Source organism: Ptychodera flava, chromosome 2 (assembly GCF_041260155.1).
Source record: "Ptychodera flava strain L36383 chromosome 2, AS_Pfla_20210202, whole genome shotgun sequence".
Lineage (NCBI taxonomy): Eukaryota > Metazoa > Hemichordata > Enteropneusta > Ptychoderidae > Ptychodera > Ptychodera flava.
In genome coordinates this window covers 35,708,550-35,734,759 of record NC_091929.1, presented here as the reverse complement: position 1 = coordinate 35,734,759, position 26,210 = coordinate 35,708,550, and the positions used below count along the sequence as shown (strand labels likewise).

At 38.8% G+C, this 26,210-nt stretch overlaps 1 protein-coding gene across 1 annotated transcript; it reads right to left on the bottom strand.

Annotated features, from left to right (window-relative positions):
* Nucleotides 1-450: 450 nt before the first annotated feature.
* On the bottom strand, nt 451-9,243 carry LOC139119801 (low-density lipoprotein receptor-like). Its single transcript, XM_070683706.1, has 8 exons — nt 9,029-9,243; nt 6,955-6,976; nt 5,781-5,891; nt 4,894-5,016; nt 4,539-4,649; nt 3,889-4,002; nt 2,202-2,318; nt 451-1,192 (listed from the first exon to the last, which is right to left on the bottom strand). Exons 1-8 carry the CDS (start codon nt 9,134-9,136, stop codon nt 1,086-1,088), a joined length of 813 nt encoding a protein of 270 aa, XP_070539807.1. The 5' UTR covers nt 9,137-9,243; the 3' UTR covers nt 451-1,085.
* Nucleotides 9,244-26,210: the final 16,967 nt, after the last annotated feature.

Sequence of the window (26,210 nt, the reverse complement as noted above, 5' to 3'; positions counted from 1 at the left end):
AGCCATGCTGCAGGCTTTTTCGGCAGTTAGAATGTGTAATTCACTGCCTTACATAGAGCAGATTATTTGTAATATTGACAATGCTTCTTATCGTGTTATAAAAAAACCAAACCAAATGCGTTTTTATGATACCTTTTGAGACAAATATCCATGTTTGTATATTCCTACCAAGTAATCGTTCAATTCTATGTCAGTTCACGCAGCGGATCTACATCTACGTTAAGGTAGACTGGTATTTCAATCGATGACCTTTGAACTTTTATATGATAACAACAAAGTGCATGCTTTCTTTATGTTTTTAATATTGGTAGATTATGTTATGGAATCATTTACGTGGTGTACTTACTCGATGAGTTTTGATATTTAATACATAATACTTTGCTCATATAATTAAAAGGCGGAAGAATAATAACAGTAATGATTAATAAAACAAAACAAAAAGGAAACAAGTGTGATACAGTAACATGGTTTATTCCGACTGACTACAAATACTAGCGAGCAAGAGTCTGCACATTTCATTTTCACAATTCAGATCTTGTCCATATGAATAAAGATGACAATTTTTTGGAAAACAGTTGTAAATGATTGTCAAAAAAATACGTGTTCTGATTCTTCCGAAGTTCATTGCAACACAGCTCTTTGTGTAAAATTGGTTAGCCTATTATTATACATTGCAGCCCTGGATAAAATTGAGTCGTTAGTATAATCACAAACAGTGTACTGGGTTATATTGGGAGTTGGAAAAATTATTTAATGGACAGAACAAATTACAAAACAAAATACATCAAACGTAATATATAACGGAAACTAATAAGTACTGATATTTAGCCGATACGAGGCCATTTGCTTGTTGCGATCGGTCCTCGCACTATAAACATATGATCACATTTCCTGCAAGACAACCCATCGACAATGAGTTTTATTTCGCCTTCTAACATGTAAACTATAGGTACTTTGTAATTCTGTCAATAATCTGATTTATACAAAATGATAAACTGGTAGAAAGGGTATTGTTGTTTAATCACAAGTGGTCTTCGTCAGGGTTCAGCGTCCAGTTTAATTCCTCAACTGATTCGAAGCTTCATTTAAGGCTTCAGTGATTTCTTCAGGGCGCTTAGCTTAGATTTCTTTTCTGGGATTGCCTTCTTCTTAGCTGCTGCCATCTTGCTTTTGCTTGCATTGAGTCCTCGTCCTGAAAATATTCGGTGATTAACAAAAATGGCGATAAATACAACTTTCGCTACCTTAATTGTATCAGACTCTTCAGCATGACGAGCTACATGTACGAAGACAATGCATTGCTACTAGATTTCTACGCATCATATTTTCTGAAAAGTTCATATATTCTTTGTGGACGTTAACATCGTGCTGACAAAATGCAGAGTTTACCTTGATGATATCAGATGTATCCAGCGACGGTATACCACAAGATTTTGACCAGTTCATGACAAATATGCACGAGAGATAGCTAGTGCATATATGAAGTGACTCGGTCAAAACCGAATGGTATACTGTGGCCGGGTGTGAATTATTGCTACTATATTATAACAGTATATTGAAATTATGGCATGAGACGTAAAAAGGGATTTTTGCTCTAGCAAAAAGCTCGTGCGTATGCCAACCGTGCTACGTCGCGAATATACCACGGTTCGATCCATGTCTCGACCAATCAGATCACTGTACTCCCGCCATCAATACACCGGCATGATATAATTAAAGCTATTGCAGACATTAGAATCAGTGACCAACAAATATGTTGAAATCAAGAACAGGCGTGATAATGCCATCTGATGGTTTTGTATAAGAAATTGATAATGACATTTTAAAATGAACCTCGTAGAAGCTGCAAGAGCTTCACTGAGCTGTTTTGATGTTGATCGTATGACGCGTCATTTTATCTGCCATTCGTTCTATTGAAAACATGCCTTATAAGCATGCCTTAGGAATAGCGTTTAGCGCCATGCTCCGATACACGCGCCACACAGGCTAACGCTATGACAGTAGTACGGAAAAGGAACAACACATTGCATACATGCTTTAATGAACGCATGCATGCATACGTACGTGTTTTTTTGCCGTTACTTGACTAAACGATTCTCATGAAGTGGCCCCTTTTCAGAATACGCAGTATCGGAGTATACAACCGACGTTTTTCTATCCTAAAAACTGACCTTGGACAGGGCGGTCGCTGATTGACTTACGTTTTAGGTACGCGCAATCCGTGCAGTCGGTTCCATAGGCACAGATAGAATACGGCGCTCCAGGCCTACCGTCATCACACTCGCCGTCAAAGCTGAAGGCACACGAGTCGTCACAAGCTTTGAACGAAAAGGAAATGGGCAAACAAATTAATAATATGGTACATTGATATGATATTGTATGTCACGACAACAAAATACATTAACCTGTACTGCTTGACTACGAAATCCAGAGATTTTCACATTTGGGAGAGTGTGTATGTGACTTGGTTCAGCGCCATACACATGTGACTGTATTACATTGAAGAATACATAGTTATTGTGGCAAATATATGTTTGCATCTTCAAGTGAAATGGCATTCTTCATGGTATTATTCCAATGAAAAGAAAGACAATTATCACCCAAATCTCCGATTTCATTATCACTGTCAATGCTTGTAACACAATAAGCGATAAAGCAAAATATACTCAGTATCTGCCAACTTAAGATTAAATAATTGCATATGATAGAGTAATGGCCCCTAATATCACAATACCAATGAAAATATTTCCTTAGATCACAATAAGGCTAACGTTGATTTTCGTATATACGAAAAAAATCAATGTATCTGTAGTGAAGTTGAAATAAGCACCTGAAGCGCGTATATATATATATATATATTATATAATATATATATATATATATATATATATATATATATATATATATATATATATATATATATATATATATATATATATATATATATATATATATATATATATATATATATATATATATATATATATATATATATATGTCCTCGTGGGAAATTACAGTGCTCGATGCGGAAAGCAGAGCGTTGTAAATAATAACACAAAGTAATAATATCTGTTTCTTAAGTTTCATGCATCCTGCAATCTTCAGGCAGAATTGAAAAGATTCTTAGCAACTCTCATTCTCATTCTATTTGTAGGTGGTGTTAAAATTTGACAAATATATTTGTTTTTGTGGCGACATTTTGAAACAACTCTCACATAAATATATATATTCATAAGTATAATGCATATTAGTGACATGTGTCACATATTATACATATCAATTAAACTATGTAACACGATGTAATTTTGTTATATTGTTTCTTTTTCAGAACCATGTGACAAGACGTTTTTCTGACAGCTCGTATTCAGAAACTATACCCTTGGGTTCCGGCTTCAGCAATATAATTAACAATCAATAATATTGTTCAAAGGACATCGTGAAATACACAGCACTACAAGAAACCATAGACCGCGGACGTGTTCAACATACATTGCTTGCAAATAAACCACCAAATATTCAATAATTTGCCCTTAGACAGAGTACTTTTTCTATACTTCTTGCTCTAGAAAGGATCGAAATGATAAGCATATGGTGTTGTTTTTAAGTTCGGCGCATGTGAATAGCATGTGTAATATTTGACAGCATTTGTCTCTATCGTAGCACTGACAGTTATTTAAGGTAAGCTTGAGTGCTAATTCGATGTGTGTAACACTCGGTAGTTATTACAAGAGTTACAAGCTCTACCGTATGTAGGAAATTGGTAAATGCATACGCAATAATTCGGATTGAGAGTATGGCACTGGAAAAGTGGGAAAGATTTAATATAAAATTGAAATCGTCCATAATAGATACACAGTTCTCAACAAGACAGGATTTAAAGTAACTTACTTAATAGGGAATCGCAATCCGTACAGTCGGTTCCATAGTCACAGAGGGAATACGGTGCTCCTGGTCTACCGTCATCACACTCACCGTCATTGCTATAGACACACGAGTCACAAGCTTTGAACGAAAGGGAAATAATCAACGACAAACTTTCGAAAGTTACTCTTGTGCTACAAGGCTGTATCTCAATCGAAAGTCTTTGTATGGGTCCTAAGTTATACCGTATCTCAAGAATTGTGCGGTATAACGCCATTATTAAAGCTGAGTTAGCAATTCTATTTAGCAATTCTTCTTTATTTCAGTACTGTTGGCCACCGGCCAAATAGTAAAGCAAAGTATAACAATAATTTGATACATAGCTAGAGTGCTTCAGTCTACCTATTACCTAAAATCATGTCTCTACGTTGCATAGCATAAAATATGTATCTGCTAAGTTTCCTTAGGGTCTTTACATTTTCAGATGATAGCAAGTACTAAACTTGTACATAACAGGTTAAAGCTGAGTTGATGGTGTATATAACTGGACAAGTGAGGAGAATTTACAATAAAATTGAAATTGACGGTATGGACAATGGAGGAGAATTAACCATAAAAGTGAATTCGTTCATACTAAATATACAGTTTTCAACACGACAAGATTTAAAGCGACTTACACATAGAATTGCAATCTGTGCAGTCGGTACCATAGTCACAGAGGGAATACGGCGCTCCCGGTCTACCGTCATCACACTCACCGTCATTGCTGTACGCACACGTATCGCAAGCTTTGAATGAAAGGGAAGTAATAAACGACAAAGAAAGTTACTCTTGTGCTACAAGGCTGTATCTCAATCGAAAGTCTTCGTATGGGTTCTAAGCTATACCGTATCTCAAGAATTGTGCGATATGAACGCCACAAGTTGGAGTTGACGGTGTATAACTCGACAAGTGAGGAGAATTTACCATAAAATTGAAATCGTCTATACTAAATATACAGTTCTCAACACGACAAGATTTAAAGCGACTTACACATGAAATCGCAATCTGAGCAGTCGGTGCCATAGGCACAGAGGGAATATGGCGCTCCAGGTCTACCGTCATCACACGCACCGTCATTGCTGTAGACACACGTGTCATCACATCCAGAACCCCCTTTGACAGGAAAAGTGAAAAGAACATTTATTACACGAACTTAATTTTTGACAACATAAAAACAGTTTCTGTGCGACTTGAGGATCATACGTGAAGAAAAAGACTTTTGCTCAAATATTCCATGAGGAAAATTCCCTTGAAATTTAAAATGTGCCGCCATCCCTGTATGAACTCTCAACTTTGTACAACAGTTCTCTGTTCTGTTCTATACTTGTAGTGGCTCATTTTGAAGCTCCTGGAGTAGAATTGTATTTTACTCCATAGCATGAACAAAGCGATGGCAGCCGTTTTAAATTTCAAGTATCGCTGAATCTTGGGTAATTTGGTTCTCTAGCACCAAAATTTGCACAGTAACCTTGACTTTTATTCTTGATTTTGAAAGAGAACGCTTGAAAGATTCCTTGAGGAATATTTGAGCGAACGTTTAGGTCTTTCACTTTGGAGGTGCATGCTACCTTAAGTCGTTAGTTCCTCCAGGACTAAATATAGCATGTTGAACCTCAAATTTTACATATATTTTCTATTTTGGAAGAGAATTGTTGACAGTTGCCTTGTAAATTCCTTCACGTTCCAGGCACATGTTACCATAAAGGCATTAGATTCCATGTTTGGCAATCTGATTATCGGGCAATATAGTCGTACTTGACCTCTGTTGGTAAACGTACACATATGCAGTCTCGATACGTGGAGACGGCCACACCTCTCACGCCCTCTAACACACCGGAGACACAGCTGTAAACCGGCCAATGACTAATATCACCTACCGTATCCGCAATCCGTGCAGTCGGTTCCATAGGCACAGATAGAATACGGCGCTCCAGGCCTACCGTCATCACACTCGCCGTCAAAGCTGAAGGCACATGAGTCGTCACAACCTTTGGACGAAAAGGACGTGGAGAGAAATAAATAATGACGATGTAAAAACAATTGAAACCGCATCATAACGCGGACAAGCTAGAAATGCTCGTGCGTCTTGCCATATATTGGTCTTGCCATGTAAGTAAATGCAAAAGGTTTCTGATAACCGACCATTCTATATTCACTTACCGAATCCAGATAATAAAGGGTATGGTTTTAGGCCCGTGGTTTAGCATTAAAATTTCAATTTTATGAAACATGCTTTTGTTACTTGTAGGCAAAGTTGAGCGGAGAAGTCAACTTCGACTCTGTGACACTACAGAGTTAAATTATAGCAAGTGGCAGTCCTATCCTGAAAAACCTGCAATAAACTAAAAGAATGGGCTTGGCTAATCACTGCCATACAACACCTGGAGATCACACAAGGTCTTAGACTCTCTCACAGTCCCACGGTCCGCTACGCAGCTCTATCCTCAACCATATGGTGATGCGCCCTCAACGGTTTTTCTAGCAAGCGAAGCTCACCTGCTGAGGGCGGTATTATGGTCTGAGGTAAAGCCGGCGATGGGCTGTGAGAGATTCTAACAAGGTCTGTTTGCTGTGAGTGCTTCCGCTACTTGCTCATGCTGGCACGTTAAGGGGAATAGGTCATTTGAAACTGTTCGTTCTTGCCCGTGTATTTAAAGGACGCATGCATTTGACTAGTAGATCAGTCAAATGTAAAAAAAAATATAAAACACAAAACCGGTGAAATAGGTCCTGATGAAAACGTAATTTCGAGAATTAAAGAACAGTAATTCTTTCCGAAAAATACGATTTAATTTGGAATTTTCGAGGCAATCCAGTCTTAATTTCCCATGTGACGACAATGATGGCGATTAACAGTAGTAAGTTTGTTGTTGTTGTTGTTGTTGTTTTTTGTTATTATTGTGATCATTGTTGTTGTTGTTTTGTTTTTTGTTTTTTCCAAATTTGATGAAAGAAATCCTACATCTTTGTTAAACGTTTTGCACTTCTAAATGCGTTGCTATGTAGCACTTTGTAAAAATAATACCAATAATAAATATTGTCTTACAGTACCTTGTTTTTTCTGGGATCCCTTCTGAAAGAAAAAAAAAGAAAATGTCGCGTGGTAAAAAGAATGATCAGGGTGTTTTGGTAAAATGCGTCTCGGGAAAATATTCGGACTGTCAAATATCTATAATATTTTCCTGATGAATCGCTTTTGTGGGCTCATTTTAGCCACTTTAGTAAATAAAGATTTTATCTTCCAAGTTTTGTAATCGAAACTTTAATATCCTTCAAGAGTTATAGGGATAGGGTCGTGGGAACTACGTTCAAGTTCGTATGGAACCCGTACGTTCAACATAAGCATTGTATCAGATACGTTGGCGATCGATGAAAGTTCAAATATATTTGTCATAATGTCGATCGTGACATGTAAATGGTACAGCTGTGTTCCCGTGATGTATCTGGATATCTTGGATGAAATAAATCGTCTTATAAATCTTCTTTGTTATTATTAGTATCATTATTATATTTTGCGTGAAATACATTGTTGGGAAAAAAGTCGCACTTGCGCAGCGCCGACGATTCATTCCCTTCAACACGGACACAGCGGCCATTTTGGATATAAAACACCGGTTAAGTGACTGGTTTCTCTGATGCCGTAATTCGCATTGCCACCCCTTGATTTCATTCTTAAGTTTGAAAGGGATAGGCAAATCTGAGAAAATAATTATTGTGAGGGGTACACAACGTACTTTTGGAGCTAGCTCTATGATTGAAAGTAATCAAAATGCTGCACTTGATATCATAATTTCCTTGACTGTAGTCCGTCTGAGCTCTGATTTGCGGCAGATATGGTATACTGCTTCAATTGCCTGAAATTCAAACATAGCGACGCGGTCCCGGTAGCTTGAATTTTGTTCAGTGAAACTAATGTGTAACGAAATAATGCAAAATTTGATTGACAACTGCTTGTTGTCCCCAAAATGTACAAAATGTCCCCAAAAATAAATGGTAGTGGGGCACAGTGTCCCCTGATCTAAAATTCCTGGCAGCAACACTGTGTAATGCATGTTGAGGGCTCACTACACTATTTGCCTTTAAAAGCGCAAAAAAACCAGGAAAATTGTAAAAGATAAAAATTATGCTTTTAAAAACTATGAATGAAGAAAATATATTAGGCAATTATTAGTGTTTTAGATAATTTTTGTAGAGAATTTCATACTTTGACACTTGGTGGCGTTCGTCAGACGAGAGTAACCGGCATATAAACTGAACTTAATGAGAACCGATATAAAGAAGGATGACGCCATGCATCGCTAGGTCACTGTCCAGCTGACCTTGTTGTATGCAAATCGTTCTCTATTGATCCATCATACTCGACTAACACAGATTTCTCTTCTATTCGACAATGTACCCATTCATCTGTATAGGAATACCGTGTCACTTCAACTCAGGCCTTTTAAAGAAGAGGTCGCCGTCACGACACTCCAACCCCTACTCAGCCTTTAGTGTGAGTAGTTATCTTATACGTTCTCGTCAAGACCTACGCGTTGAGCTGATAACATAGGATCGAATCGGGCTCGTTTGAGTTCAGAATGGCCAGATCAAAATTTCACTTTTGATCACAAAAACAAAATCTGTTTATGAACTCTCTAAGAACCATATAAAGTAAAAGTAGCTAAAGTCAACGCAGCTTAAAGTTACACAAAGAAAAGAACTTGTCAAAGTTGTTGGCGAGCCTGTTCAGGTGTCGTTAACTTCGGTTTGTACAGTCGCAGTGTCCATTGTAATTTAAGGAATGATTTCACAGGATCGCACCAACACTTGATTCTGTTAACCAACCGTAGCACAGCTTAACGTAATGAAGGGCGACCCGAAATCAAAAAAAAAATTATCTAATTGCTATTCTCCTTACTTCCGTGTGTAGTTCTTTTTCTGTATTTATCAAAAGTCACTTTTATCAGACTCTAGAAACTAACTTCTTTCTTATAACTTCATCTTCCTTCAGCATAGAATGTTACAGATCTCGATGGGATTTAACATTTAGGAAATTTCATTCACCAGAATGATTTCCACTCTGGTCACTTTGTCTCACAAAATTATTCTACCTTACAAAAACAGATAGAACTGTAACTATGTTTACCTTGGCTAGCAGGTCCTTTTTGCTGAGGCCGGCTTTTTTCGGTTCTTCTAGTGCCTGGACCATGACTGCAGTGACCAGCAATGCAACGAAAACCAGCGAGCGTGCCATTTTTTTCTCGAAAAGTTCTCCTGACCACTTCAGCAGGTGAGTGAGAGAGGTCCTCGGTCGCCAGATTCCTAAACTAACCGTGATGGAACTAATTATGTCGAACCTGAAAATTGACGACATCCCATTGGTCGAGAGATGGATAATCTCCTCACGTGATATTACTTCCCAAGAGCCTTTGTTTCCACACACTTAAACTTTATTTCTTTGTGATGGCACCATGGCAACTACGTTCCCATGGCAATCACAGCAAGTGAATGGGTAAATGAGGTTAATTAAAGATAGCAATAAAACAACCTCTCCATTGGGTTTAACGACATTATTTGCGTGATACTTGTGTAAAGAGTGGCTGCCATTGGGCAATACTTAGTGTTGGTGTTGTAGTGTCTGTTAATTGTGATATTGGGGTTGCCTTGTTAGCACATAGCAAACATCGAAGAAGTAAAAAATAGCATCCATCAACGGTTTTACCACGAGAATCTGACCAGTTCACGACAAATATGCACGTGCGATGGCGAGTGTATATATGAAGAGAGCTGGTCCAGACCGAGTGGTATACCCGTCGCTGGGGTGGTTTATTGTCTACTGTATCATAACAGTACATTGAAATTCTGGCGTGAAACATCAGAAAAGGGTTTTTCTCTAGCTGAGAGCTTACGCGTTTTCTGACCGTGCTATATCGTGAATAAAGCACGCGGTTATTTCCACGTGTCCACCAATCATATCACTTTATTTGCACCATCAATATTCTGGCGTGATATAATAATATTTATCAAATCCAATGTACATCGGTCCGTATATTACATCCGTAATGTATTCAACGAATCGCAAGTGGAGACAACTAAACCTTGTTAGTGAGTCGTATTGTTCGATAAATTAAACTTCGATGTTTTCAGCACGTGAGCTTTAGATTTCAACACTTGTTTTCCGTACCTTCTGCCCCGTCTCCTGTATGTCGGGTTTCACTCTTTTGCGTTTTGTAGAGTCGACATCGTTCAACCAATACCGGTCAATTGAAAGAGCGGCGATAGTTGTGCAACAAGTGATAGATATTGACAATTGAATCAACGGTACGTGTAGTTGAAGAACACTCAATGTCTTCAGTTTATCAAATTTTGACCTCATGAGTAAGGAAAGCGTTAAAGTTAGAACATAAATGAGCAAGTTTATTTGTGTCTCATTTCTATTCGAGAACGACCTTGAACCTATGCAAAACACAGGTATATGTATTCTTCCATCTGTCAGTGTATACACAGCTAGTCACCGAAAGTTCAATCCCGCTGAATTCGTTGCTGCAAATATCTCCACGCACAGAACCTGGCATCGAATCAATTATGATGAACCAAGTGTGACCTCTTGAGGAATTTCGAATGCGCGTCAGAGATATTACTGACCAGTGCTCGAAATAAGCGGTAGTCCCACGTCCACAGACTACCAAGTTTTCCCTGGGGCTACCAAAATCCATGAAATGGTAGCCCACAGGGACTACCAAAGCCCGGGACATGAAATGCAGTCAGTACTTGGCGTGCCATGTCTGGTCTGTCACTTTTGGACAAGCTAAATGCAGTCAAACCCAGCTGAACACAGTAAGGCCAGACTATGACTTTGTTTTGCAAATTACAAAGACGACCTTGCGATGGAACTTTGCAACAAAGTTTCAATATCTCAACTGATGTACTTGGATGACAGGCACAGAAAATGATGGCCAATGAAAATGCATCTTCATTACATTTTGATCATAATGTATTAATTACATTTTGATTATAATGTATTAATCACAATTACACAGACATTATGCCTCCTTCCTACAGAAAGCCAATTTTTAGCCCTGCTACAGTTTCTTCCATGTAGGTGCTGAAAGGTCGTGTTCGTTGTCATGACAACTACCAAAATATGCCTACAACTCTGTGAATGAAATGAGTTGTCATGGGTATCCAAACTTTTGAGTATCCCTGTTGTCCGTTATATCCTTTTCCTTTGGGTATCAGGTGTGTAAGTATTCGCATCAATTGCAAATTACTCGAAAATTCACTTCATGTGAAAAATTGTGAAAAATAGCTTTTTCTTGTCTGGTTATTGATAAAGATATCCCTGAACTAAAATATGCATGGGCTACCAGCCATTGTCACTGGGCTACCACCTTCAGAATACGGTAGCCCAAGTGGACTACCAGGGGAAAAAGTTAATTTCGAGCCCTGCTGACCATAGTTTTTACGTGTTGATCCGTCTTGTTTAATCTCGCTCGGTTGGGACCCTTCCTTGTCAAAGCAGAGTGCTCAATTTTATATGCAGAGGTCATAGGCCAGCCATGATGCTTGTCTAAATAGTAAAGGTAATCAATAGGTTAGTGTTTGCACGAGTGACGTCATGAATGTAGGTTTCTGTGGCTCCGACGAATTGTTGACATTGGCGAAACAGATATCACATGCATTTAAACCGCGTTAATGGTTGGATGACATAGATGCATACACTTACCACCTACATACCCCATTGTTGGAGGATCGTTCATTGGCAATACCAAAAAATGGACAACAAAGAACTTGAGGCCCATAAAAAGCTGCATTTATATGTATATGAAAGGAAAACTTTCATATAAGATTGGAACAATTCACGACATCCAACTTGATTTTTTTTATTGCTCGTGCGAAGTAGGGAGTCGTTCTATAGAAAAGCACCTTGCATGAATTGGCGTTTTCCTTTGTTTGACAACTAAAAGAGCGATCGCAAGTATGTTTATTTCTGGTTGGCTAGGTAGCGGTGTTTATACTGGAATGACCCGACCAACTTCACGGATCCTTTGCCAATGAATAAAGAAAATGGATGACCGGGTTTGTGTGGCTCACTTTTAACGCCTACGCACAGAGTGTCGCTCAGTCAAGCCGCTTTAAAACTATAATTCATTATAAACAGTGAATGGAACAGCGCGGCAATTACATGTACCCTGAACAGAACTTCTTCTGCGCCCATGTAAGAAAAGTGGCTGGGGGTTACACCAGCATGAACCTCGGAATAGTTTGAGGTTAAATACGCCTCGGAATCTCGGAGACAGATACGGGTACTCTATTCAGGTTTATCACTTGGTGAGCTCAATCTTCAAAATTTGCACCGTGCAGACGACATATTGTTGACATGTGTTTTCGAGAAGAGTGGTTGAAAGTTTCCGCGGAAAAAATGAGTTAAAATTTACGTCGTTCAATTCCAAGGCTCCAGTGCTACCTTAAGTACTTAGGGCCATATCAGTTGCAATTGTTGACCGGCATTAGGCAAGGTTTCTTGTCCTTGAGGACGACAATGAAATCAGAAATGACCTGGTCCTATCCCTTTCCAAAAGGTCATCTTTAGGTTGCAAAATTTCAAATGAAGGCAGTGACATCGATAAAGAGAAATGCAAATGTATCAAATGATTGACGATGCACTTTTTCGAAAAAAAACTTTCGTTTGGCCTGAGGGGCCTTTTTGAGCTCTCAGATAGGACTGAAGCTACACCTGACGCTGCCGTCGAAAGGTGAAGAACCAGTCTTGTGATAGCGAAAATGCATGTAATGTTTTGTTTGTCCATTGAAGGACATTCTTTCTTTCGTTCTGCTTTGTGCATATCCTTTGTCTGCCTTTAAAGAGAAACACTCAACCTTCCATCCATGAAGATACCAAAGTGAACAGAAGACCAACTCTTAGTCGTATACAAAAGTTTGGAATCTCAAGAATTATGCCCATCATGCGAATTTAAAGGGACATAGATTAAACACCGATTACAAAAGATGGTTGATGCCACAATATTTTGGAAGGCATTGTTACAAAAAAATGTTCATTAATATGACGTTTTATTTCATAGAACCAAGCTGAAAATTTTCCGCAGGATTGCCGAGAATCGAAGCTGCCATTTTCTTTTTTTCCGTCACAGTGGTAAAATTGGCGACCTTTTTACATTCCCAAACTACATTACAGGAGAAGGTGCACTTCGCTGGATGGCAGTATAAAGGAAAAGTGACGTCACAATGGACAGTCCTAACTGGTACAAAGGCAATCTTACTCTGACTGAAAACTGGTATTTCAGACGAAGGTTGCTGTGTCATCACTCTGTCAACCACATTTGACCCATACTCCCGGAGCTTATAAATTTCGCTGAAGTATTTACCAGAACAAAACCTCCGGGGTCGAGAACTTTAGAAAGCAAATTTGCTAGCTATTCGTTTTTTCTTTCGAAGGTGGGCGTCGGTACACAGTGTAATTATTGATCTTTTGGCGCTGACTACATGGTAGACGGAACGTTCCTGTCATACTTGACTTTTTTATGTCCCGTCCGGTAACTGTGCAAAACTACCAGTACGGTCTACCGAGAGGAAAGATAGAGAGATTCTCTCGGATTGGATGAAAGCTCAAGCTGGATATAGTAACACAATCATAAACCAGTGCCAAACTGGGCCCCTCAATTAGCAAAGAACATTTAATGGCAGGCAGAGTGCGTTTAAATTCGCTGCAGTGAAAACAGATATGAACTGAAAATGCTCAGGTGTTTATTTAACATATTGCAGTTGTTTGTAAAATTTAACTTTTGCCACATGTTTGCAACTTCATTGAAAGAGTTATGATCAACATCATGAACAATATTCACCACAGATTAATTCTGAAGGTCATTAAGTATATAAATATGTAATCAGTTGAAATAAAAATACTAAATTTCTTGACTGCTGTCATTGTATCACCACTTTATATAGCAAGTATAATTGCCTTTGGTCAAGTCATCCAAGCTTTATATGCCAAACTGTGAAAGCTCATTAGATATGCAAATTATAAATCAGCTGACATGAAAATGCGAAATGACTTTCAATATTGTTTTAACCTATTGTCATCTCAATGAACATTCCATGTTTCGCCAATTTTGATCAAGTAAATCCAAGTACATATCCCTAATTAGGAAAGTTCATTAAATACGCAAATAAGGAATTAGCTGAATACAAAATGCTAACTTTCCATAATGTTGTATTATAGTATCTTCAATGTACATAACAAATTCTTCAAATTTGGTTGAGTCTATCAAGATATATATCCTGAATTGGGAAAATCATTCAATATGCAAATTAGGAATTGACTGAAGTAAAAAATTCTAAATAACTTTGAATAATGTTATATCATAGTTTTTTCAATGTTCATAGCAAGTTTGGTCAGGTCAATCAAGATATATAAAGGAAATTTCCCGACTAGTAACGATTTTAAATTCAAATTCGAAATCTTGAGAGAAGAGAGTCGAGGAAAAAACGAGTCGTGAGAGAGAGAGAGAGAGAGAGAGAGAGAGAGAGAGAGAGAGAGAGAGGGGGGACCTATTAAGTTCATGATCACACTGGATGAGTGATCAATACCGTAGCAGAGCTCGATAGACTACTATTTTTACAAGGATAAACCAGTTCATATTCCAACTGCAAATTAGCCGGTCTCACGTATACCAATAGTGTGGTTGTGTTCGATTAATGAAATTTAAGGTGCGAATCTGCATATGTTGTCTTGGGAAATAGACATCTCCGATTCCAACGGCACATTCGAGAACGTTTTTGAGAATTGCGCCCTCATACGGTCATTATGTTTATAAGGCGTACCTTCAATCATAACGTGAATTCACAGAGCTTCATCGTTTGTCGTTTACCTATCTTCTGCATTACGATGAATCTGACAGTTGTCTCACACTTCCTCGTTAAGAAGTGGTGTTGCTGTTGGCGTATTTTTTCGCAAAATTAATTTTTTTTACAAGATTAATTCAACTTTCATCGGTTGACCCAGGATTTAAATTGGTTTGGTCCCCCCCAATAGTCATAAGTAGGGTGAGAAAGAAGAGTTAATTTATATCATGAAATGTTTATTTTTTAATTATGTCCAGTTTCAATTTACCAGCAATATTAAATCTTCACTCGCTTTTTTGTCCGGTGTTCGCTCGAATCTCTTTCTAACTTGTGAAAACTTGTTGCATTGCCGTCATCACACACCCGTCAAACATAGCTAATACTCACAGTTACACGAACAAGAATAACATGTGAGTTTCTGTTTACTTACATTTTACATCTTTGTGGAGAGCGAGTGATTTAATTATGCAGTATATTCACGGCCAAAATCAATCTTCATGAAAGAATTCGGAGTGACACGTAGCCACATCTCCGCCCACCGACTTCGGGTGGATGACCCGGACTGGTGACATACTTGCCGAGGGTAACATCCACCGAAAAGTGCATTCTTGCCTTTGTATCGTGTTTGCTGGCAATAAAGATAATTGGGACAAGTCAAGAAACGAATTACGCCATGTTTTGAGCAAACACCGGGCTACATCAGAAAAACACGGCAATGCGGGAAAATCTCATGCATTTTACAACACGGGGAGCAGCAATATGTCAATAACAACAACAAGCGGTGTTGTGCCCTGGTATTTTCCTTTGTTTTTGGAGGGCTCTTCTTTTGTCATGGAAACTTTTAGGTTGTTAGTGAGCCCAATTAGCGATAAGCCTGGCAGTCACGTGATCTCCGTCTCCAGCTTACGAAAGTCACATCTGTACGTCTTTGATTGTCAATTCTCCGAGTCGGTGGACGACATTTCTTGCGAACGTATTTCCGTCTAGAGGTTTGCAAATCCGCTATGTAACAGAGAACAGGCCCTGTGACGCTTTTTTTAATCAAAATACTGGTCTTATAAAATTCCTTGTAAGTTTTGCTGCTCTTAGCTCGCTACTTATGATTTCGAAAAAATAGAATGCACCCCGGGGAGAGACATTCGGGCCCTCAAAGTCTTCCGGATCTTTCTGGTCTACCGCTGATTGTGTGTCCAAATTTAAATCCCCTGTAGTAAAAATAAAATTACTGTCTTGTTTTTTTTTTCGAAAATCATGTACTTTTCCTCATGCCTTTAAGGTAGTATGCGCCTCGAAAGTGAAAGACTTAAACTTTTGCTCAAACTTTCCTTAAGGAATCTTTCAACCATTCTCTTTCAAAATCAAGAATAAAAATAGGGGGTCACCGTGCAAATTGTTGTAGTAGGGAAGCAAATTACCCAAAATGTACCGATATTTGAAATTCAAAATGGCCGCCATCCCTGTGTTAGGCTAACTCTATGGAGAAAAATAAAAAATTTCGAATTTCGAAAAACTAAGCCCGTGAAAGTGTTCTTACACTAAGACCTTTAAAATGAACCCTAACATGTGGTATATCAGAAGAGAATTGTAAAAGTTTGAGAGTCCGAAAATCTGTCATCACCGAGGTGCGTTCTACCTTAACATAGCGATGGCGGCCATTTTGAATTTCACTGGCAAATATTGATATATATTTGGTAATTTGTTACCCTAGACCAAACTTTGCATGATGACCCGTGGTTTTCATTCTAGATTCTGTAAGGGAATAATTGAAAGATAGGCTGAGAAAAGTTGATGTTGTAAATTTTGTACAGCCATCAGTTTGCTTGGCGTGAATTACATCACGACACGTTATTTTTCTCCTGAAATCATCTATATCAACTAAACTTCAACAAAAATTAAGGAAAATTGCCAGTTTCTCCTTATCCCAGTTGTCAACGTACTGAATTTTGGTCAAGGAGTGGCCCTGGACGTCGGGAACGTGACAGCAGAAAACATGAAATCATGGTCTTTTTCACGCTTTGCGTTATGTCACCATACTGATTTTTTAGCTTTGTAAGTGAATGTGAAAAACATGAGAGCAGAAAACATATCCTGGTCATCTAATCGTTCACATGCCCTATAGGACGTCGAAAAATGTGACGCACTGCAGAAAACGTCATATCGTGGTCATTGTCCGCATGCGCAGTTATGTGAACGTACTGATATATTTATAAGTGGAGTGGATGTCGAAAAACGTGACAGTGGATAACGTTATACCATGTTCGTTTTTCACATACCCTTTATGTCAACGAACTGAATTTTCAACTTTGTAAGGAGTGAACGTTGAAAAAGTGACGGCAGACAGCATTATGTCGTGGTCATTGTCCGCATGCCTCGTCATGTCAAAGCACTGATTTTTTGTTTTAATAGGACGTAGTGCTGTGAATGTCGACAAATGTGACAGCAGATAACATTATATCCTGGTCATTGATCACATGCACTATATAGCGTCGAAAAACGTGACAGATTGCAGCATTATATCATGATCATTGTCCGCGTGCCCCGTCATGTCAACGGACTGATTTTTGGTTTTTAGTGCAGAGGATGTCGAAAAACGTGACAGCAGATAACATTATATCATGGTCGTTTTTCACATGCCCCGTTTTGTCAAGGTACTGAATTTTTAATTTTGTAAGGGATGAACGTCAAAAAAAACCGTGCTGATGTGCAGCGTCTCGGAAGCTGTTATCCAATTGGGTGGCTGAATCTTACCATCACAATAGAGTAATAGAAATAGACTTCCTAAGTTGCTGAGAAGAGTGACAATCGACCAATCGGATACAACCTTCCGAGCACGGCGCACGTCAAGAGAATGAGAGCAGGCAGCATTATACCATGGTCATTGTCCACATGCTCCGTTATGTCAACGTACTGACTTTTGATTTTGTTGGAGTGAACGTTGAAACACGCGACATCAGGCAGCATAATATCGTGGCCACTGGGCGCATGCCCCGTTATATCAAAGTGCTAATTTTTGGTTTTATAAGCGGAGTGATGCCGAAAAACGTGACAGCGGATAACATTATATCATGGTCGTTTTTCACATGCCCCGTTATGTCAACTTACTCATTTTTGATTTTGTACAAGAAGTGAACGTCGAAACACGTGACAGCAGGTAACGTTATATGATGGTGATAATTCCATAAAATTCGACTAATGGCGGTGTACCCCTGTTTTGAACAATGAACAATCTAGGCGCTTACTGATTTAATTGTACACCCAACCACATATGAGAAATGCTACTGAGATAAAAACAGGCCGAGAATGTGTGAACCTTGACAATTATTGGCATTTGTAGCCAATTAGTGATGTCCTCGATATCGTAACTCGTCATCCCGTACATCCCCCCAGGAATTGTTGTTAGACCGTGCGCCACACGCCCTCTAGAGACGCTGTTCAAAATGTCATGACGCATGTTCGTATATTGAGACATTGGAAATGTTTAGATTGCTGTTGTTAAAAGATTCCATGGTGTCAATTTTTTTATTATTTTAGAATACATGGAATGCTTCTATTTGAAGTAAACGCCTCTGACGTGAATTCTTCCTTCGTTGAGGGGTCATGGGTCATATTCAGAAACTTCGAACTTTTAGATCTGGTGAGAACCATATGATGATGTCATTGCGACTGACGTACTCTACCAGTCTCAATATATCTTAAAGGTCTGGCTAAAAATCTTCCAGGTGTCTGTCAGTGTTAGAAAAAAAATTACGAAATTATCACTGTATAAGCTTTGTGTTTAAAATGCCACAACCACGAACCCTCCACGTTGCGCCCGATATTAACTGAGTATGCGCACTAAAAACTTTAAAATTTCATTATGAAACACCCGTCTAGCGTCTTACAGGTGTACTGTTGTGACGCCCAATGCATGCCAAAGAATTCTAACGATAAAACTTTTCAAGTTGCAGGCGCCGCTATCAGACCAGTAACATTACTTATATTTGAGCCAACATTTCTACAGTCTTATGTTATTCAGATTTTCATCTTAATATTATTACAGCTGTGATGCTCTTAGGAGCTGTTGCTTCAATATCGATGTATTAAACGAAGGATAAAAAAAAATGTTTTTTTCTTTTCGGAAGACCTTCTATGTTATGACCATTCCAACAAATTTCAGACTTTAAATCACACACATTCAGACTCGTGCTCCCGATAAAATATCTCGTAAGATTCAAACAATCGTTGATTAACCTTTGACACAACCTAAGGAAGTTGGCAATAACGGATATTTACCGGTCACGTGATTTATCACTTTTATCTCTTCTACTTACAAGTGGGTCATTGACTCCGGCATTGGATGTTAATATTCAAGTGTTCACTATAGCTCTACTTCGCGTTTCTATGACAGCATCGCGTGTGACTGGAAACAGATTTATCAATGTGGCTGGTGTATTACTATCAATTAAACATTTATATAAACATTTTTTTTGCGTTGCCCATTTCAATGATAGATGTTTTATGAATATACACAACTTTTTGTTTAATGCCGGTTGGCAGCCGAATGTCAAGATACTTTCTCATTGTACAGCCACAAGATACCTTCTCGTGCTTACGAGAAGTTTCTCGTGCGCACAAGTAAGTTTCTCATGGTCACGAGAATGTTTTTCGTGTTCAGGAGAAAGTGTTTCAGGAGGAAAGTATTTTGATATTCCTTGCAGGCTTTCATAAAAATGAACCCACACTTCTTAGAATAAAAATAATATCCTTGTATATGAGGATGTCCGAATAACTGTCTCAGAGCTGCATTCTATACCCAGAGGCGAAAGTCGACAGGAGGTGAGTGTATAGTTCTATGCTATAGTCTTGCTGCACGACGTATGCTCTAATTGTTCTCTTATAGCTGGTGAGACACAAAAGTAGCTGCAGGGGAAACGCCGCGAATCTGTGTAAGAGTAATGTACAGGGAATGTCGTCATTTTACAGGAAAAAGTTAAAAATAACACTTCTTGTTTTTGATAGATTAGTGAAAGTGTGGTTGAAGTCCGTCTTGATCTTGTAGTTACCTTCAGGAATTAAAACTACTGTCTTTATCTAGCTGTGCGAACGCCAACTTATACTTTTCAATTTGTTTTGTGAGTGGTAATTGAGAACGACAACACACTGTTTAAAATAGTTTTTTGTGCTTTAAATTTGTTGTAAATTCTGTGGAGATAAACTTTCTCAAGAGTTTACAAGGCTACTTGCATTAAAGCCACATAGATAAAAGGACTGAAAAATATGGGTTTGCTCAGTGCATCGAGATAGTCTGGAATAGAACATGCCAGTAGTAATGAGATCGCTATGCATGCTAGCGGTAACATCGAAGGAGCCGTCGATGCAATCGTGACAAAGACAGACACCCTGATTGACAAGTCCTGAAAAGTATATGCGACCCAATCGTCATCGTCTGCCGATACGTGTTTTGTTGTAAATCCTACTAAAACACAGGTTCAAAGCTGAAAAGAGGAAATGGTGAATTTTTGCTGTGGGAATGAACTTGACAAAGAAAGCTACGAGTTGAACCATCATTGTAGTAGCAATAATAATAGTAGTTGTTTACTCCAACGAGATCCTCACCAGTAAACATGGCTTGAACATTTTACATTTCAAAGGTGGCATAATGTTAAACTTCTGGTGAAGATACGGATACAACCACAGAGTCTGGTGAAGACCAAGTTAACTTATTAAAAAATCAAGCATGATTAGTCTAGTCCATAGCTGTGCATCAGTTGTTACCGATGAAAATAAAGGGAGGCGAATGACAATGAACTGTTAATGTAAACTACAAAAGAATAAATACTAATTTCTGATTGTACAACTTGACTTTTTGTCTAAGAACATCTACTTGTACCATAGACAGTGGACCCCTCCACTGGTCTATGCTTGTACTGACAGTGTAACGAAAATGTTATACTTTTATACGCAGATTCTTAATTCAAGTTCTCTCACTGAATGTAGTCGTTGTCTCTGTTACAGTATTCTGTCTCTGTCTGTCTCTCTCCCTGTTTCTGTCTGTCTCACTGTCTCTGTCTCTGTCTGTCTGTCTGTCTGTCTGTCTGTCTGTCTGTCTGTCTGTCTCTCTCTCTCTCTCTCTCTCTCTCTCTCTCTCTCTCTCTCTCTCTCTCTCTCTCTCTCTCTCTCTCTCTCTCTCTCTCTCTCTCTCTCTCTCTCTCTCTCTCTCTCTCCAGTCTGTCTGTCTCTCTCTCTTTGTCCATTGCGTTTGCCCCTATCTCACGATGTTGGTAACGCTTCCCTTTCTCTCTATTTTTCTGTAAGTCTCTCGGTCTATCCCTTCCCATTTTTCTCTCTCTCTGTCACTCTGTCGCCCTCTTCTGGAAACTCTTCTTAAGAGAGTTTTGTGGACGCAAAACGCTCGCGAGTCGACACGAACACTTGAACACATTTCTGATCCACCGAGTAATTGACAAGTTGTCATGCACTTGTCGCAAACTGCAACATTAGTTTTCACAAACAGGAATAAGCTTAACTGCCACTAATTCCACCGTCAATAGTCTAAATGTTGAGGTTTTCTAGTCCTTTCGGTATCAACGAATATCTGATATTGACATAAGTGCGAATCGGAGAAACGGTTATCTTGTCACCAATTGTATTCGTTAGAATGGTCTAAAACTGAGATATTCGGTCTGACAATAGAGTAAAATCGAAAATTCCTTGAAGAGGATTTGGTTTAACGTCTTCAAAGGATAATCAGGCCTAGTGTACAGCCGGTCTTGCCATAACGTCCTACATCTTCACTGCGCTATTCATCTGGTAACTTTCAATAACATATCCCCTTGGCCCTATTCTGAACGGTCATTCAGCGTTTAAGAAAGGTGGGATTAATCAAAGGCCCCGGGGAATAGGCTTTAAAATTACAAAGTGCTGGCAAAGATACAAAAGAGTGAGTTATCCTCCTCCACCGATCGATGTGTATTTAACTGCAAGACGATTTCATTCTCTGCAGCTTTCATAGGGTTCTTAATATCATTTGTAGTCACTGTGGCAATTGTTATGATTGAGCGACAATGTGTGTTTCTGGTATTTGCACCGCGATTTTTCAGCTCAGATTCGGTGTTTTCATTCTTCTGTGCCCAATCATTGCTCTAACTCCGAGTCTGTCGACATTTCTGCTTGCACAATCACTGTCTGACCAGAAAAGAATCTAACTAGAACGACCAACATGTAGAAGAGATTGCATTATTTTGTCGCGGTGTGCGGGGATTCTGGTATGGGCCATTTTTTGCTCACGTGTGAACACGTGAGCATATGTCGCAGCGATGTCTGTCTGTCTGTGGTCTGTCTGTCTGTCTGTTGGTCCATTTTCTCAAAAACGGCTGAACGTATTTCAGTCAAATTTGGTAGACATCTTCAGAATTCAAATGGCTAGAACTGAAAAGGTTTTGGTGGGCGTGGCTTGGATATTAATGAAGTTATGAAGTTTAATTTTTCTGTTACGCCGCGTATGACAAGTGAAAACAATCGACTGTTTGAGGGCGCTGTGAAATGTGCTTGTCCAGGTTGGCTACAGCTGGATACATTTTACCCACAAACCCTAGCGGCATAAAGCCAGTCTTACTGCACTTACTGTACTTGTACATTTCGTCTCCCCGCCATCGTCGCGTAAATCAAGTTATACCGCCGTATCATAACGAGCACATAGTTCTTCGCTTGTCTCCACAGCCTTTCTGTGCTGTGAGTACGCTTATCCGGCTTTTTGCTGTACAAATTCTGAAGCGTGATTTTGATGGACTGTCGGTGTGGTGTCGGTAAGTAATTCAAAGTAATTTGTGTGTGATGTGTTGATTCTATGTCGTGATTTGATGTATGCACCTTTGTTCGATACCACGATTTGACTTGGACGCTTTGAGTTTACGGTTGAGAAAGTGAATAGTACGGTACATGCATCAAAAGAATTGAGAAGGAGCGCGACTGTGACTCGATCGCGACTGGGAGCTGTAGTTCCGAACTTGACTTTTTCATGGCATAGATTTGTACGGTCGGCTCTTGCCCTGCGTACCCTGCTGTGTGTTTCGGGCGTTACACGGCCCCCGCCACTATCATCTACATCATCACATCTTTCATCTAGTCTAATGAGGTCTTCCAAATCCTTTGTATTCATTTAGACCCATATTTTTTGAGCAACGGCTTTTGAGATTTTCTGGCGCACGTTTGGTTGGCTCATTATAAAGTGAGTCTTGGGGTCGACTGTTCAGAGATGACAGCTATAGTTGCTTCATTGTAAGAAGGCAGACAAGGCCCTCTGTCACAAACCTTAAAAAGTCTGTAGCATGATTGAAAGAATCCATTACTTTACGCTTCACTGTTCTGTGATTAAATGTTTTCTTGGCGTGCGCCAATGTCAGCTACGCTGGCTCCTCTGTAGAATTCATCCATTAGATGTGGTGGGGCCGTGTAACACCTGAAACACACAGCACGGTACGCAGAGCTAGCTAGGTCGGGTAGATTTCTGTGTACGCTGCACTGTCTCCAAAACCCACGTGGGTCCGGCCCGACAGCGTATCCCTTAGCGTACACGAGAGGTCCTGCACGAAGAATAACAACTTGACTGGTGTCAATGTTATTACTATTTCATAAAAATAGTCCACGTAAAGATTGTTTTGTGGCAATCGACGAGAGTCATAGGCTGGTTAGGCTAATTTTGTCGTGGCACCTAATTTTGTCGTGGCAAAGCCATAGATTAGGGTTAGGGATTTTAGATTGGGCAATAGTTTTCGTTCTCGTAGATGTCGCGGGGACATGGATATTCTAGGTACACTGGTAGCAATGATGAATAGTTACTATTATTGTTTGTGTATAGGTCTGTTGTGGTGCTCCGAAAGGGTTTCAGGTAATATTTTCATGATATCGTCATAATAATATGTCTGATCATTTACATACTTTTTTAGTTTCCTATAATGTGGGACAAGCTACTGAATTTCGATGGTTGGTACTCAGTGGCAAAGACTTTGCTCGGAAAATGCGTTACCATCAAAAGCGAATAAGAATGTAAAATGCCCCCAAAAATCTTCCAGACCCCCCCCCCCCCAGGATATCAATGGTCCACCCCATAGGTGGGAAGGCTTGTATAATGAAAAAATGACATTTATTCATCATATTCATAACTTCCAGACAAATATTGCTTGCAAGATCCTGGTAGTAGGCCACCACTGTAATTGTTGATAGATCAATAAAGCCTGTCGGCTGGTAGGAACTGATCAATTAGTGTGTGTGTGTAGTGTGGAGATTTCCTGACTTTCCATCCTGTAAATTTTGACAATTTTCTAAAGTACAGCTTGTAAAAATTACACAAGTTTAGTAATATGCAGATTAATTTTAGTGCCCTTTCTTATCCAGCTTTGAGTGTTGAATGAATCATTATGAGGACAAAATGGTAATGTGATGAAATGTCACAGGACAAAGTGATGATAAACCATGAATTCATTTATTATTCATGAAAAGTATACTCTATGAGTGAACTAATGAGGTTTAAATGGGTCCTAAAAATAAACTTAATTTGATGAGATTTACATCCGTGTGTTGCCCTTATATTTCATTAAAACAAAATGACATGTCATACATACATCAAAAACATTAAGATAGCTATTTGAAGAGATTGTTGGACATGGAAGTTGTGTGAGAAATGTTAACAGAGCTTTCGATAATGTTGTATCACTGTTCTAGTAAATGATATGGCACTTCATGGATTCAACAAATTTATGACAGTGGTCATTTTAATCCTTGGTGTTATGTTTTTTTTTCATTTGCAGAAGTGGTCTATTGATGATTACATCACCACGGGGCATTCATTAGGACATTCCAATTAAATCCACATATTTTTTGTGTGAGTTCATTCACTTTTGCCATTCTTTGTTAGTCCATGCAGCTTTTCATTGTGTGTGCATTCAGGCATCTAGGTAGATATTTCAGACATGCCCAAACCGATTTCAATTTGTTCTTTGATACTATCAATGCCAAAGTTGCCTCCTTGTTCTGTGGCCAATAACATGTCATTTCCATTAATTCCCCCCGAGTTACAGTTACATCCACTAGAAGAAAGACTTGTTGCCTTACGCATTCCATTCATGCAAATAAGAGAATTGCCAAGAGGTAGACAAGTTAGTCTCAGAGGTAACATAGTCAATGTTATAGCTGATGTATCAACTACTGTCTCTACATTACCTAGAACTTTAAATGAATCGCAGACAATACCTGTCAAATTTAAAAGAAAGATTAGCTATAGTCATGCCTATCAGGTAGAGAATGTCAGACCAGTGAAAGTCTTACAAGCAGCTAATTGGTTAGTTAAAAATAGCCCCTTATATAAAGCAGAACTGATTACAATATCTACAGATTGGGTTGTTTGCAGAAAGGATGACAACCACAATTTGCAGGAATTTTGTGAGGAAAATGACGATCATGATTATTCTCACATGTCTGACAAACAAACATGTAAACAAGATGACAGTAATGATCATGATGATCATGATGATGATGATAATTGGACTGAAGAAATAAAATTGGAAGATCATCCTGCTGGCACACTGGATACAATGCTGTCACCTTTATATGATCAACACACAGACTCTGATGGCGCAGTTTGTTATGCACCAGGCGAGAACAATAAACCACTAGGAATATTTCAAGACAAATATTCTGAGGAGCTCTCATTTCCAACAATATATTGTGGTCAACCCAGACAAAAGAAACGCATAGTCCCTGTATTATATAGTACATTGTGTAAATGGGAACTTCGACACAAAGATAGGAGAGTTGCAAAGTCGATGCCTAACATTTTCTTTAAACTAAAAAAATTACAAATCAAGCAGATTAAAGACAAGGCAACATTATGTTTGCGAAAATGTAATCTGAAGGGCCGCAAATTAACAGCTGGTGAGCTTCAATCACCACAAAATGTTGATAAAATTGTTCGACTTGATGAGGGATTCAGAGTGTTGAAGACACTTAGAGGTTCACCACCATACTGGGAGAGTGCAAAGAAAGATATATTTGCCATGATACGTCAACTTGGTATTCCAACATTTTTCATGTCATTTTCATCAGCAGAATCTAAATGGATACATCTATTGAAAATTCTTGGAAGGACAGTTCACAACAAGGAATACACAGATGACGATGTATTGAACATGTCTTGGAATACAAAATCTGATTTGATAAAATCTGACCCTGTTACGTGTGCTCGACACTTTGACTATTCATTTCAACGATTTATGCATGATTTCCTAATGAGCTCACATCATCCAATTGGTGAAATACACGATTACTTTTACAGAGTGGAATTCCAACAAAGAGGATCACCACATATACACATGCTTGTATGGATTAAAGATGCACCACAATATGGTGAAAATAGTGATGATGACATCACACAATTCATAGATCAGTATATTACATGTTCAAATGATACCAGTAATGAATCCTTCGCTGAA

Bases quoted from the DNA above. Each gene is read 5' to 3' on its own strand.
- LOC139119801 (XM_070683706.1), bottom strand. From the start codon at position 9,136: ATGGCACGCTCGCTGGTTTTCGTTGCATTGCTGGTCACTGCAGTCATG. The intron at 5,017-5,780 runs GTAGGTGATATT...TTCCTGTCAAAG, and splicing joins CTGCACGGATTGCGGATACG to GGGGTTCTGGATGTGATGAC. The intron at 1,193-2,201 runs GTAAGTCAATCA...GAATATTTTCAG, and splicing joins GGATTGCGCGTACCTAAAAC to GACGAGGACTCAATGCAAGC.